This window comes from Cervus elaphus, chromosome 8 (assembly GCF_910594005.1).
Source record: "Cervus elaphus chromosome 8, mCerEla1.1, whole genome shotgun sequence".
In the NCBI taxonomy this organism is placed as follows: domain Eukaryota; kingdom Metazoa; phylum Chordata; class Mammalia; order Artiodactyla; family Cervidae; genus Cervus; species Cervus elaphus.
Window position 1 is genome coordinate 13,792,292 of NC_057822.1, and position 15,367 is coordinate 13,807,658.

Below are 15,367 nucleotides of genomic sequence, written 5' to 3' on the forward strand. Positions count from 1 at the left end.
GTCTCTCAGGCCTGAAACCATGGGTCATTCTTGTGTGACCTCTGTTTCTCCACACACTCTCCCACTTCCATGTGCGCTCTAGCTCGAAAATAGACTGAGTTGGCACATTCACCCTAGTCTGGAACACCATCATCTGTGGCCTGGAGCATGACCATAGCTTCCTGATCAATGTCCCTGCTTTCACTCCTTCCCCCACATTCTGTTTTTCACAGGGCAGCCAGAATGATTGTCTTAAATGTAAATAAGATCATGTCATTCCTGGGCTTAAACTCCTCCTGAGGCTTCCAATAACTCTTACAGGAACATCTAAACTCATCCTGATAGCATTTATGGCCGTCTGTAACCAAGAACCTGCCTGCGTCTTCAGCCCCTCTTCCCGCCACTGTGGCCCTTAGGTCACTCCCAACTGTGCTGGCCTGGTCTCCACCTCTGGAACGTACCAAGCTCATTCCCACTTTTAGATTTTGGATTAATAGTTCCTTCGGCCTGGAATGCTCTTCCACTGGCTCTTCACTGGCTAGCTTCTCCTTGCCATCCAGGTCTCAGTTCAAATCTCACTTCTTTGGGTGAGAATATTGACACGAGATCTAAAGTAGCATTGGGGGCTTCCCTGGTGGTCCAGTGGTTAAGAATCTGCCTGCCAATGCAGGACACGGGTTCGATTCCCCACTCTGGGAAGATACCACGTGCTGCAGAAAAACTCAGCCCATAAGCCACAACCACTGAAGCCCAGTGCCTAGAAGCTGTGCTCCGCAACAGAAGCCCCTGCAATGAGAAGCCCGTGCATCCCAACTGGAGAGTAGCCCCCACTCACTGCAACTAGAGAAAGCCCGCGTACAGCAATGAAGAGCCAGCACAGCCAATAAATAAATAAATCTTAAAAAAAAAAAAAGTAGCATTGCCCCCCTCCACCCACATTCTAGTCATCTATAATACCACTATGTCTTATTTTTTCATAACACGTGTCACTACTTGAATTGTCCTCTTTAAAGTTTACATGTATACTGTAGGATTGTCCTTTTCCTTATTCACTCTTCTATCCCCAATGCCTAGAATAGTGCCTTGGATGAGTTCAATGACTATTAATAGTTATCAGTAGTAGTACTGTACTGGCTGCTTGCTACATGTCAAACATTGTGCTAAGTACAATGTATTGCCTCAATTTTCACCACAATCCTTTGACATACTGTTACCCTTCTATAATGAGGAGCTGAGGCCGAGAGCAGCCAGGTTGCTTCCCAACTATCAAAAGGAAATGGAGAAGGCAGACTTGAAGCCAGGTCCAACTTAACTCATCAGCACTTGTAGTTAGTTGGTCTTCTTCGCCTTTGTAAATCACCACCGCTCCCTACATGCACAGTCCAAAACAATTAGTGGAGTCGAACTGCAGAATCTCCAAAAGAAGGAAGCCCTGTAGTCTGGGCTGAAGGTCAAAGGAGAGATAGTGACACCTGGCCTGCAAACTGGGGCAGTGTGAGATGCACTCATTCTGTTCCACAAGCACAACAACCTGTTGCACTCCCACCACTTGTCAGGCTCTGATCTAGGCGCTGAAGATTAAGCTATGAAAATTTCACACCCCAGCTCCCTCTGCCCAGCAAAGGGCTCATAGGAGGACGTTCTATTGGATGTCTGTGCTATCTGGGGGCAAGGGTATCCAAATCATCTCTCAGGCAGTCGGAAACCAGCCAAAGCCAAGTCCAGGGCTACGCCTCTGAGGACCTGCAGCAGGTCCAGGTGTGTTTATTTTGGAGAGGACTGGGTAAAATGGAGGTCAGGAGCTTCCAAAGACTGAAAAACAATCAACTTGTTTCCAAAACCTCAGCTACCTGAGGCAGACAGAGGTGGGTGGAGAAGTTCCTGTTTTTGTTTCAGCTCTAGCCAAAGGGGGAACTTGGACTCCAGCCCTTTTTTTTAGAGCGCAGAGTACTTTCCTGAGTTCATGGAAGCCCCATGATTGACCCATGAGAGGTGAGGCAGAGCTTAGTAATGGAAGGACCATCCACAAAAATATTGCCACCCCTGGAGACACATCATTCCCTCTCGGCATCCTGGTTCAACACCAAGCTCCAGTAATGATTACTGAGGAGGAATACCAATACCCCCTTAATTATTATGGAATTAATTCTCTTTGATTCTGACTAGATCCAGTTCCAAAATTTAAATTCCAGTTGCATGCCTTGGAGCAGAGGGTGATTTGTAGCTTTCCACAGAACCAACAGAAAAATGAGAACAGCAGACATGGCAATTTGGCCACACACCCCTTTCATTATGAGATCATATGGAGGCTACATTGATACGTTCTATTCCCATAAACGATTCAGGACAATGACAAAAAGATTTAGTCTCGGAGGGGGTTAATGGACCACATGTGAAGAGTCTAAACAGATTCTGTTAAATTCGGGTGACAAGGGAAAATATTATGACAGAAAAGGAGATTTCCGTTCCAGAAGACATCAGATTTGGGGCTTTTTCTCTGTAGAATAAACAGGCAGCAGCCTTTTTTCCCTCTCACTCAAATTTGAGAGGGGTTCTCAAATTAAGAATTCCCTGTTATGCAAACCTGACTCGACACAGCCTCACAAGAAACCCTGGCTTCCCATCATCTCCTTCCGTCACACTCCACATTCCAACCACATGCCCTTGTCTCTCATCACTCAGCATGCTGCCCCCAGTCATCTCTGGACCTTGGCACACGACGTTCCGTCTGCCTACATCTATCTCTGTCTAGACAGGGTTAGGTCTCTCAGCTCTGTGCTCCCCTGGTGCCTGGTACTGCCCCATCACCCCACGTTATTGTAGCTGTTTGTTTAACTCTGCTGTCCCCCTGCTAGACACTGTGGGGGCACGGCCCTATCTGTCTAGGTTGCCTCTGAATCCCCAGAGCCTGGTACTGTTCCCGGCACAAAATAGAAAGTGGAAATGTACTCATCAATTGCCAATCCTCATGATCTGTGTGTTGCCCTCAAAGCCTGAAATAAATACACTATGAAGACAGGCAGGAATGTGAGTGAGCTCCCTGAAAGGAAGGGAAGGTGCATGCTGCTCCTGCTTTTCCCTAAAAGCTTACCCAACTCCTACTTATGAGCAAAATCCATGGATTTTTTTTTTTTTTTTTTGCTGACCACGGTAACATAAGAGACTATAAAATTCAGCTTCCCATCTGGTTCTTCATGGTCCAGGAAAATACAGCTATTTCCAACTCCAGGGAAACAAGCACTCAAATCATGAAAGCTTAAACCTCGCCTGTTGTAGGATCCCACGGAGTAGTATGAATGTGACTCAAGGAGAAAAGAGAAGAAAGCATCCTTACTCTGTAAGGATCCATTCCCTGGTGGTCCTCAGAGGGGATGGGTTTGATGTTTCCTCATAGCGGTTTGCCCCCTCTGGCCTTCAAAGCCAACCTGCTCAATTCAACAGCTGGTCCTTCCTTCTCTTTCTTTCTACTCGTGCCAATGTGCTCTTTATCGTGAAGCCCATCGTCAGTTAGGGCTTCACAGATTGGGTTGAAAAGAAGCTGGCCTTCCGATGGGAGCACTTTAACATCTGTCCTCGTCCACTGTCAAAAACTGGCTGCTACTTCCATGTGAAGAGGATGGGTTTGCTTTTTCGTGTTTTATGTTGGAATCAGGGTTAACTGAGAATTGCTGGTGAGAGATCAAATAAGAACTGGCTCCTCCTTTATCTAAAAGTATCATGTGAGACACTTGGCAGCCTCAAGAGTTTGCCTTATTTCATTTCTCTCGTCACTGGCACACCTCTCTGCTCCTGGCAGGAAAAAAATAGGTCAAAGTTTCCGAAAAGCTCTTAGCATTTGGGGCTCAACAGGGGAAGGGAATTTTCAAAACCGTGCTGGAAATGCCAGCTCTGGAGAGATTTGACAGCCAGTTTGAAAGCTTCAGGCAGTTTGGATAAGCATCTGGACTTCGGGTACATTTCTCAGCCTGCTCTGTGATCCCTTTGAAGTTTATCCAACTTGAATAAACCTTCCAGAAAGCTGGGGCCAGTAAAAAGGCTTTCTCTGGAAGTCCCCCTGGATGTGCCCTATTGCTTTCTCACAAGGCAGGCATCCCATCAGGATCAAGAGATCTGAAAAGCAGAAAAGGAAGAAGTCTGAGATAGAATGTTTCTGTAATATTCATCTTTCTTTTTTTCTTCTTCTTCTGAGCCTTTTCACAAATGGAGAAGGAGGCAGCAGATGGACCACCAAAGTCCCAGTGGACTTGGAGGCCCATGAACTCAGATCTTATTGTGGCTTGCCCGTGATCCCTTTGCACCGATGCAACCTCTTTCTGAAGGCCTAGGGCTAAAGATGTACAGAAAAAGCACTCCACGTGCTAGATTAACCAAGAATAACAAAAGATGCCATGTGCAGTCCAGGAGGGTGAGTGAGAGGGCTCTCCATCAGTACAGGAAGGAATTTCCATATCATTTCCTGGAGAAGCACTCCCTGCTTCCCTGGGCGAGGGGCTGCCACCTATCTTTACTCCTGTTCACACAGACTTTTCATGGAATTACTGGAGTGGCAAGAAGAGAGTGTGCTTGCTTGGAAGAGCTGTCAGGCAGATAGATGAATGTACCTCAGCACCAAGTGGCATTTCCCAAGGTGCATCCTGGATGGGGCTTTGGGTCACACCCCAGAGGTGAAGAGGGTGGGTGGGGTACCAGACACCCACCTCTTTTAGGGAAGAAAATAGGGAGTGGCCTTTATGAGCTGGGAAGAGGTCTTCAAACTGCTTTTGGTTCATTCATGAGAAGGGGCTGAGCAGTGCCCCCTCTCTGACTTGGAGAAGTGTGCCATGAAGGATAGGAGGCGTGGTCCGGAGGACCAAAGGATGACTCAGAAGAGTCATTGGAGAGGAGAGCTGAGCTGGGCACCCTCTCTACAGCAGCATTCCACAGCTTTACTGGTTGACCACAGGCGATGAAGGAGATGCCCCCTTTTGATCCTGGGACCGAATGACAAGAAGAAGATGACAGAGATGCAGCTGCAGCCCCAGAGAAACCCCAGTGGCACTGAGATTGCAGATAGTTTTATTTCTTTATTTATTGATAAAAAAATATTAATAGCAATTAAAAAAATCCCAAACATTCACAACCCGTCCAGAGTCCTATAAAGTTTGAGCCATTTGTTCCCAGTGGAGTCCTTCATCTGATGGAAATGGTGATTTCAGCCGAAAGGCCCCTTCATGTTTTTCATGGGCGGGTACTGTTCCTCCATTGGCATGGCCCCAAAGCAGTCAGAGGGGTTACAGTGGCCGGTCTTGCCTGGCGGGCCCATGGGGCCTGGGGGGCCAGGGATGCCAGGAATGCCTTGCTGGCCCATCGGCCCAGTCGCGCCCATCTTGCCATACCCTGGAGGACCCTGGGGACCTAAGGCAGGAAGGATCAGAGAAGGGAAATCAGGAAACCCAGGTCATAAGAAAAGAAGAAATAACAGTCATGGTAAATAATAGGAATACCTTACATCTGATGACTATTTCTCCAGCCACACCATATTTTCATGAAGACTTGATCTGATCCTTACATTAACTGAACAGTAACAATAATACCACTGGCTAATTTTATCCACCTGCCAAGCAGAAGCCAAGTGATTTCTCTGCATTATTCATTGAATCGTCGCAACGATTCCATGAGAAGGGAACTATTATCTCATTTTGGAGATGAGGACACAGGCTCAGAGACGTCACACACATGCTACGTGGTGAAGCTACATCTCAGAATCAGGCTATCAGACTTGAGTCATTTCTCTCTTAGGCTCGTCGAGGTAATATAGCCAGTAAGATGATGAGCGGAACCCGAGCCTGCATTCCCTGGCCCACAACATCTGACTCTCTTCCACTGTGCCATGCTAGCCCAGGTTAGGACTTGAGAACAGGACAGGATCTCCCACCTAATCCTCAACACTCCTGCCCCCCCACACACACATGCCCTAGTAGAGCCTCTTATACACAGTGCCACTACTATAAATGTTGGTTGATGGGCCTATGGTTTTTTGAGACTCTACACAAGTATGTTATGGAAAGAACATCAAGAAAGGAGCTCTCAGCTGTTCCAGATTCACAGTCTCAAAGACTGGCTTCTCCTACCTGGGGGGCCGGGGAGACCAATTTCTCCTGCAATGCCAACACCAACGTCTCCCTTTTCACCTTTGGTACCAGGCAATCCTGAAACAAAAGAAATAAGATAAGCAGTACCATCCTGGAGTAAAAAAATGATACACCTGGTCAGATTATTTGAAACACACATATACACACAAATGCTATATTCACAACAGACCTCATGCAATGCTTCTCTGTTCCCCCAAGAACTAGGCATGTAACTGGAGGGCAGACCTACCTCTCATCCCGGGCAAACCCTGCCGTCCTTCTCTGCCAATCTGACCGGGGAGTCCCGGTGATCCCGGGGAGCCTGGCCGGCCTGGGGGACCGTCCTTCCCTGGGGGCCCCGGCCGCCCTGGAGCTGCTGCCATCTCCATGGGAAAGTGCATCCTGGAGGTGTAGTAAGCCATCCTCTCTGGAGGAAAGGACAGGGACGGGTCACAGGGCACCCGGGGACTCAGAACAACAGGCTGCAGGCGTGGAGTCCAAGACAGCCTTTCCTCAGAGGGATGTCAGAGCAAGGAACACACAGGTGGATCTCTTAAGTGGTCGCCTGTGCCCTCGCCCCCACATTGCTCCCCACAGTGATCTTCCTGAAGCCCAGATCTGATTCCAGCATCTCTTTTCTCCAGCAGCCTTCATTAATCCACCACCGCCTCAGAATAAAGTCCAGACTCCTTGCTTGGCATTCAAGGTCTGCTTCCCAAGCAAGATGCCTAGCCCCTTCTGGAAGGGTCCATGTTTTCCCCAGTCTGTAGCTTATTGATGTTGGATGAACAAATCAACAGGAGAAAAAGCTGAAAATGAAACCACCCCAGCCATCTTAAGGCTGCTGCGTGCCCCTCTATTTAGAGCTCACTCTCCGCAGACGCATTTGATATCAATTTTCTTGTCTGTCTCCTCTGCTTCAGTGGGGGTTTGTGGGGGCAAGAGGGAATCATTTTGTCTCTGAACAGAGCAGGTGAGAGGAAAGGCTGAAGTCTAATTGAACAGATGCCTGTAAGTGGGGGAGCGAGGTAAGTAGGAGGGTGGATACTTTAAGGGAAAGGAAGCTGGGGTGGGGTGAAGAAGCAGCTGGGAAGGGCGAACAGCACCCACTGCCAGCCAGTCAGCTGCCAATTACCATCAAACATTTTAATGATCTCTTGTCTGATGAACCTCTTGATTTCATCATAATTCACCATGTCTCCCTGAGGAAAGAGAAGAAACCTGCCTCAATCACACTTTCAAGTCTGGGGCTCATCTCTCCTGGGAATAGATTTCGTGGGAATAAAGGATGGGAGGGGTGGGGAACAAAGGTCCCAGAAGCCTCCCACAGACACTGAGGCCAATGTCCTAATCCCCCTAAAGTGGAAGAAAACATTTTGTGCATCTTCCCGGGGAAACGGTCCCCAACCCCCTCCAGTCTCCCACACAGTTAAGAACCACCCATATGGGGGTCACGCTCTTCTTCTGGAGAGCATAAACAGGAGCTTCTAAAATGGTCTGCGCTCTACCTCGCATGCCTGCTCTGTGGGACCAGTGCCCCTGGCGGCCAGCCTCCTCCTTACCATGGAGCCAGGCACCCCGGGCAATCCAGGGCTCCCCGCAGGTCCCGGAGATCCAGGGTGGCCTCTCTCTCCTGCAGGACCCGGCGGCCCCGCAGGTCCCATGGAGCCACTCTTGCCAGGCCCGCCAGGCATGCCAGCTCTTCCCTTCTCTCCTGCCTGGCCCTTCTGTCCTGAAGGTCCCGGGTCACCCTACAAGGACAGGAAGTCACACAGTCCAGCATTGCCAAGTACTGTCAAGTTTATCTCACGGTGTCTCAGTGGTCTGCCCCCAGCATCTCCCTTTGGACCACAGCATCTTCACAGGTTGTCCCGTGTCTCTGCCCCCAAAGCAGTCCTTTTAAAGGATGGTTTTCATGTTCTTACTCCCTGCTGAGAAATTTCCATGTCTCCCAGCTGCCCTCAGCATAAAGGTTTAATTCCTCGGCCAGGCATTCCAGGCCATCATGATGGGGTCCTGACTACGTCTTCTCCAGCCTCGTTTTCCTGCCTGTGTGCTTCTAGGCACGCCTTGCTGGTTGTAATTCTGACTCAGCCATGTGTCTTAGTCCTCTCTGCCTGGAATGCCTTCCCTCTCCCAGTGTCCTCCTCCCACTCGGCTGTAAGGTCCCTGTTCTCTGGGCAGCCTCCCTGACATCCCAGGCTCCCTTCCTCTGATTCCACAGCACTGCATCTAAAACCCAACAGGCTCCAGTGTAAATGTGACTGGACTAAGTGGGCACCAGGCCCAAGGCTAGGACAGAAGGCCTGGAAGGTGAGCAAAGCCAAGCAGATGCTCGCGGAATGAATGCATGAATCAGTCAGGAGTGAATGAACACAAGGGTTCCATTCTTCCCACCATAGCTAAGAACCTTGGAACAGCCCCACATGAGAAGTCTTCAGAGACGAGGTTGCTCCAAGTTCCGCCCACTTCTCTTCCCTGCCCACTGGCCTTGCTGTGTCTCCTCTCCATGACTAAAGTCAGAGCTTCGGGCTGGGCTTCATCAACTCATGAGCTGCTCCTCTCAAACCCAGCCAGTGCCCAACTCACCTTTGGACCTGGGGGTCCGTAGAGTCCCTGCTTTCCAGGGGGTCCCTAGAAGAAAGCAGAAGGTCAGGGGTGAAGTCTGGACAGCATCTCCAAACCATCCAGGGGGAACAGGTGTCATTAAAGGACCTTCCAAAGCGTCAGGCCCCCAAACTGTGTCCTACTGGGTTCTGAGCGAGAAAGGACGAGAACCTCCCTGCCAAGAGCGTGGGCAGCCTGAAGGGAGAATTACGTTTCCAGGATGTGGCCCTTATTATTGTGTTAGCTGGGTCCCTTGTCACAGACAGAGAGAGGTGAGAAGTCAGAATGAAAAGGAGGGCCTGGCAAGAGCTGGTCCCCAGGAGATGTTTAATTGAACTTTATTATTATCATTGGCTTTTTTGGATCAGGTATATGGTTTAAAAGAAAAAAAAAGAATGAAAAATAAGGTTCACTCTTATCCTTCTTCCTAGTCCCCAGTTCCTCTCCTGTAATAACAAGGGCACCAGTTGCCTGTATCTACATCCAGAGATGGTCTGTACATACAGGGAGCATTTACTGAGTGAATGAAGAGGGGTCAGGGCAAAGCCAGGAGCTAAAAGCAGCATCCCCGAGAGAAAATGAGAAGCCCAGCACAATGGTACCTCTTTGCCAGCTGCGCCATCCGCGCCGGGTTCACCCTGGGGAGCAGAGAGCAATGGAGCTTGTGATGAGCCCCAACCCAGCTTGGCATTTCATGCCTCACCTCGCCCACCAGGCGTGGCCAGCCCCCATTCCACCTAGGAGCCACAATCCTCCCCACCTCCCCCCGACCCTCTAGGCACAGGCTGTGGACACTCAGACCCCATGCCATGCTCCAGCCTGGCCCCGGCCACCCCCTGACTGAGCTCTGGGAGGGAAGAGCAGATTGCACCTGCCCTGCTCTTTGTTTGAGATCCTGGCATCTCGCACCTTCCCTGGCTCTTGAGTGTATGTTCAGTGTTTGCTGAATGAACGTTGTGAACCTGTGAACCTCTGTCCTTGATGAAGTCCCAGAGTTTGGCCAGGGCAGCCTCAGTGTCCACTCCTTCCCTGAGACAGGAGAGACTGCCCCCTGGGCCCTGCCCATTTCTAGTGAGACGCTGGGGAAGAGCAATCTATGCTTGCAAGGCAACTGGCAGATTCGTCAGGGGACCCTGGAGGTTCTTAGCCTGTAGGCAGGAGGGACGGAGGACTGATGGGACCTGCTTGCCCAGGGTCCATGGCAGGAGTCAGAGGAGTAGGTGGCAAGACTCGGGCCTCTTGGCAGATGGGCTGGAGTCGTCCACTCCATTCCAGGGCACCAGCCCCAGACGCATTGCTCTTGCCCCCCAGAAGGAAGTCCGCTTGGGTGGAAAGCACCCCGGCCTGGGGGCTAGGAGACCTGGGTCCCTGCCCCAGCCCCCTGGGAGACTTTTCATCCCTGAGCCTGGCAGTCAGTTCCACCTGATGTGGTCCACCCGTCTGGAACCTCTGAAAGAGGGAGTATCACAGCGTGGCTCCGGACCCAAGTTCTGGAGTCAGGCAGCCTCTTTATACTCAATAGCTGTGTGACTCTGGGCAACCTACTCAACCTTGCTGAGCCTTGGTTCCTTCATTTGTAAAACGGGGACAATCAGACCTACTAGATAGGGTTGCAGTACAGATTGAATGACAACATGTCAAGCATGTAGGTTACTATTCAGCCCAGTGTCACGGACCAGTGTATCACAGCTCCGGGTATACATGCTGACACTACGGAGTGGTCTTGGAGTTGCTGAGACAGCTCCAGCAATAACACTGCGTTTGGGTGCCTGACGTGTACAGGTTTTCTATGCAACCAACAAGCTCCCCTGGGGAGGGGACAGGGGTGGAACAGGGAGCAGTTTCCCCATCTGACACCTCGAGGAGGGACGTGCACGTGGGCGCTAGGTCAGAGGCAGCTGTCTGCTGCGTGGCTGGCCCAGTGCTGGCTTGTACAGCCTGCCCTTTATTCCAAATAGGATGCGATCCTCGGGCACAAGCTCCAAGCTGCCATCGGGGTGCTGAACACCTCTCCTTCCCCAGAGACCCCCGAAGTGCAGGGCTGTGTGCAACTGACAAAGTCCACTGGCCCTTTCTCCCAGGGCTGTGCCCTAAGAGGTGGGGTCTTACCGGGGGCCCGGGGTGTCCAGGGGGGCCAGGCTGGCCTGGAAGACCTAGAAGGCCCCTTTCTCCAGTGGCTCCACGGTCTCCTTTCGGGCCCTAGAGAAAGAGTTGGAGATGGCGGGAGGAAAGAGTGAACCCCACAGAGCCAGAGGCAGACACTGCGCACGAGGGACCCTGTCCCCCAATTCCGAGGCCCCAGAGAGGGAGGTGGTGCTGCCTGAACTTGGGGAAGGACCCTGGGGTAGCCTCCAGGCCTCTCTGAAAGTCTTCACCCCGAGCCAGTTAGGGAGACTGGCTGGAGGCAGGAGAGGCCTACAAGAGGGAAGGAGGGGTGATGGGGACACGCAGGGACAAACACCGGGGAGGGAGGGGCCCGAGGAGGAGCAGGGCACTCACCACTGCGGAGATCCCAGCTGGGCCTGGCTGGCCTGGAGGCCCCGGCGGCCCCTAAAGGGAGACAAGTCAGTGGGTTGGAAAGAGGCTCCCATAACGAGGCCCCGGGAGGCGGCGGGGGACCAACCGCAGGAACAAGCCCTGAACTTGGTTACGGCAGCTCCATCCTGTTCCCTGAGCCTTCCTTCCATCTGCTCTTGCATTTGATCTGTGCCTGGGGATCCCTGGGCACACAGGATGCTCACACCTGCTGCTTGCCGAGCGGTACAACTGGGGCCTGCACTGAGGGGATGATCTGGGAGCCAGAACCAAGCGCAAGGGGGTGAAGTATGCGGCACGTGGGCCTGGATGTCTTCTGAGGACCCCCAACAGTCCCCACCCAGCCACCTTCCTTCTGTTCTGTGTGGGGGGAGCAGAGACCAGGAGCTTGTCTTTGTGCGGAGGCAGGTGAGGGACAGGGGCTCAGCTCCAACCCCAACATCCTCGCAGGTAAGCCCCAAGCTCCCTGGTCCCCTGCCGCTCACCATCACTAGGGGTGATGAGCCTCAACCGCACAAGAGGGCTCCCACCTGCCCCATCTCTCCACATCCCGCCCCGGAGGCCCGGCTCACGCATCACCTCCCTGGTCAGAGCGACACTTCCTCTGAACCCGGGGGGCACACGGGTCTCTCTCGGAGCACTTCCCTCTGTGCTCACAGATGGAAAGTTCCGGAGGCACGGGCTCTGTTCTACTCATCTGAAGCCTTCTAGGGCAGGAGTGGCCAGCCCTCAGCAGGGGGCTGAGCTGGATGGACGGAGGTGGGAAGAGGAGCCCTGCACACCCCAGCCCCCTAGTGAGTCTCCACAATTCAGAGTGTGCGACTCTTTCTCTCTAATGTGGAGGTGGGGGGCGGACAGGGCTAGACCTGGGGTCCCCAATGCAAGGTCGCTGGACCCCTTGAGAGCCATAAAAACAGTGATGAGGCCCCAAGAGTTCTTGTTGTGGGGTCCTGATCTATTTTTAACATTTCCAAAAGCCTTCTGGAAAGCATACAGCCAGTGTATTCCCTCCTCTCTGGAACCCCACCAGCTCGGAGCCGTCACACTGATCAAAGGCGCCCATTGGCAGTCATCTGCGTTACAGATGCGTCAAGGAGAAGGGAAAGCCATTATTTCATAAACCTCCTCTCCAAGTCACCCTTTCTCAGTAAACACACCACCCACTCACCCGGCTGCCCGAGCCAAACAGGAGTCATCCTCGATTCCTCTCCTTCTGCCACCTCCTGCCCCTTTGCCATCTGAGTCATTAGCAAGTCCTCTACCTCCAAACACTTGTGGGGTCGGTCCACCCGCTCCACCACTACCATCCGTCTGTCCATGACATCTCTGCTTCCACTTGCATGTTCTCCTCTCCTCCTGCCCTGAGGTCCTTCACCATCTGCACCACAACCTCTTCCAGCTCAGCCTTCCCGTCCCCACTCACGCCCTCCTCAAACTCCACTCCCCCATGCCCTGCCTGTCTCATGCTCTCTGTAGCAGCTACACCCCTGCCTGGACACTTCTCCCCCAGTCAACTCGATAGCTGGCTTTTGCATGTTATTTGGACCCCTGCTCAAAGACCACTTCTCCAGGGAAGTCACCTCCCAGCCCTGCCTAGGACATCACATTACCGCCTGGTCCCTCCGCAATCATCAACATGTTGTGTCCGTGTGGAAGTTCTGGGATCAGGGGACCTTTCTACCTCACTCATTGCCGTAGCCCAGGGCTTGGAACAGTGCCTGGCATGGAGCAGGTGCTCACTGATTACTTGTTGAATAACTGAATGATCTTTGTTTGATAAGCAAACTCGAATGTGCCCAGAAAATAACGACAATGGCACAGAGCCCGGGAACTGCTGGATGGGGTGAGCCCGGAGCCCCTTCTGGTTCTGCATGGCTGGTGCTGCTCCTGCGGTCAGTTCTTTCAAGTCACCATCAGCTTGCCCACCACCACCACCACCACCCAGCCCAATGCGATCCGAACTCTTAGAGAGACAGAGACTAAAACAGGTCAACTCACAACATGGCCAGGGGGGCCGGGTCTTCCCTGGGGTCCCATGGCACCAGGCTCACCCTGCAGGAGCCAGAAAGAGGAAGAAGTGACATAGAAACAGACTTTACACACACGGGCTGTTAGGTAGGGGAGGGTTGAGCAGAGCAGATGAGACACACCACCGGCCAGAGGAACCACGCCGAGCCCTGGCCTCTAGGTCTAAGCCCTAGGGGACCAGCCCTACCTGTGAGTATGGTTGGAGGGGGAAGCAGAGACCAGGCCTTTGAAGGTTAGTGACCCAGCAGTGACCCCATAGGGAGGGGAGCCAGTTATAAGCCTTAAGAGGGGAAGGTGAAGATGTGCAGATTTGGGGAAAACCTCCCCCAGAAGGCCAAGCAGAGGCAGCCACCTTGCCAGTGAGGAGGGAGGAAGTGGCAGCATTCGGGACTCAGCAGAACCCAGGGCTGTCTAAGGGCAGCATGCGTAGACCCTGGGCCCTTACCTCTGCTCCGGGCCGGCCACTGCTGCCTGGGGGGCCTGGCTTTCCACAGTCACCCTGGAGGAGAGAGGGGTATCTGGGGCTCACCAGATCTCCACTTGGCTTTGCCACTCCAACTGACCCCACATCAGAGGGGTCCTGCCATATGCCCCCACTCTGATGCCCTTAGGCTGGCAGATGGCAAAGCCCTGACCCGGTCCGCCAGGCACCGGTGGCCTCAGAAGGCCTGGAAGCTGGAATGGCATTTCAGTCAAGGGTCAAGTGGCCTGTCCACTCCAGCTGCCATCTGCCCAAGGTCGAGCCTTGAGAAGAGCCGAGAAAACCTGGCTGGCGGAAGTCACCAGGTCCTTACCTTCGGTCCTGGGAGGCCAGGATGGCCAGGTTTTCCCTTGAAGCCCTGGAAGAAAAAGCAGGAGCTGCCACATCAGCTCAAGCAGAGGCCTCAAGCAGAGGCCGCTTCCCACTCCTCCCTCCCTGGGTCAAACAAGTCAAACCCATCCAAAGTCATAACTCAGTCTCCAAGGGACGTGGATGGGAGCTGCCCTGCCCACCAAGGCACCTGCCCAGGTTTGGAACCTCCCAGTTCCCAGCCCCTTCCTACAGCTCAGCTTACCGGGGGTCCCATGAGTCCAGGAGGGCCAGCAGGACCGGGATCCCCCTAGGGAAAGAGGCCAGGGGCACAGAGACAGGAGCTTTGTCCAGCTTGCACCCACTCATTCACCACTGTCTCCCCCTTTCTTCAGCCCCTCCCCCAGCTCTCCCAGGATGGAGGGTTTGTCACGTGGGGCTTGGCCTCTGACTTGGCTGTGCACCCTGAGTGAATCCTGGCCCCTCTCTGAACCTGTTTTCCTTCTTTTGGGTACAGAAGGCAGTTGACCTGGATGCTCTGCCCTTCGCCATGGCCCCCTCCTTTTCAGATGCCCCAGCAAAACCAGGCATAAGGAGCCAGGGCTGCTCAGGTCCTTCCATGTCTGCAGCCGGTTCTTTCTGATGCCCAGCCTAGTTTCTTAGTTGACTGAGCTTCTGGGTATAAATGTACTGCCTTTACTGCCTGCCAGCGCATCCAACCTGGTTAAGGCAGACCGGAAGAATGGAGAAACCAGGGGGCTCTGGGGCCATCAGAGACGTGGGGTGCAGTGAGAGGCAGACTGAGGGAAGGCGGGGGCACCTCCTGAAAGCAGTGTGGGGGATGAGATTCGACTCCCTTCACCAGGGTTCCCTTGGCTTTGGCTCTTGTGGAAGGAAGGAGAAGGAGGGGGGTGCCCTCCTGGGCCCACGTCTCACCCTCAAGCCAGGTTTGCCGTCCTTCCCATCCAGACCATCCAGACCGGCGGGGCCCTGGAAATGAGGATGAGGCATTTCTGCATGTTGCACAGGAGCCCTCGGAGGTGGGAGCCTGACCAGCTCTGCCACCCTCTCCACCCCATCCACCCCTCATCCCACTCCGACCCCTAAACACACACACACACACACACACACACACACCCCATCTGTCAGGCTGGGACACACTCACCTGAATCCCGGGAGATCCTGGTGGTCCAGGGGGACCAGGCAGACCTGATGGGCCTCGAATCCCTTCACTGCCCTGGAAACGAGCCCCCCAACAAAGTCAGCAGGACCTGTCCCTCTCCCTCCCCTGGACATACCAGCAGGAGAAGGGACCCTG

General features: G+C 53.2%; 1 protein-coding gene across 7 annotated transcripts in view; it reads right to left on the reverse strand.

Moving 5' to 3' along the window:
• Window positions 1-5,022: 5,022 nt before the first annotated feature.
• COL16A1 (collagen type XVI alpha 1 chain) overlaps window positions 5,023-15,367 on the reverse strand; it is a 51,814-nt gene continuing 41,469 nt past the window's right edge. For all 7 annotated transcript variants that reach the window (XM_043909557.1, XM_043909554.1, XM_043909561.1 and 4 more), the window contains 15 exons: window positions 15,215-15,286; window positions 14,986-15,039; window positions 14,315-14,359; window positions 14,054-14,098; window positions 13,705-13,758; window positions 13,230-13,283; window positions 11,196-11,246; window positions 10,806-10,895; window positions 9,299-9,334; window positions 8,679-8,723; window positions 7,652-7,840; window positions 7,225-7,291; window positions 6,340-6,516; window positions 6,090-6,167; window positions 5,023-5,373 (listed from right to left, as the gene is read on the reverse strand). In XM_043909557.1, the coding sequence (XP_043765492.1) occupies window positions 5,171-5,373; window positions 6,090-6,167; window positions 6,340-6,516; window positions 7,225-7,291; window positions 7,652-7,840; window positions 8,679-8,723; window positions 9,299-9,334; window positions 10,806-10,895; window positions 11,196-11,246; window positions 13,230-13,283; window positions 13,705-13,758; window positions 14,054-14,098; window positions 14,315-14,359; window positions 14,986-15,039; window positions 15,215-15,286 (1,260 nt within the window). In that variant the 3' untranslated portion in view covers window positions 5,023-5,170. The remainder of the gene's footprint in view (window positions 5,374-6,089; window positions 6,168-6,339; window positions 6,517-7,224; window positions 7,292-7,651; window positions 7,841-8,678; window positions 8,724-9,298; window positions 9,335-10,805; window positions 10,896-11,195; window positions 11,247-13,229; window positions 13,284-13,704; window positions 13,759-14,053; window positions 14,099-14,314; window positions 14,360-14,985; window positions 15,040-15,214; window positions 15,287-15,367) is intronic.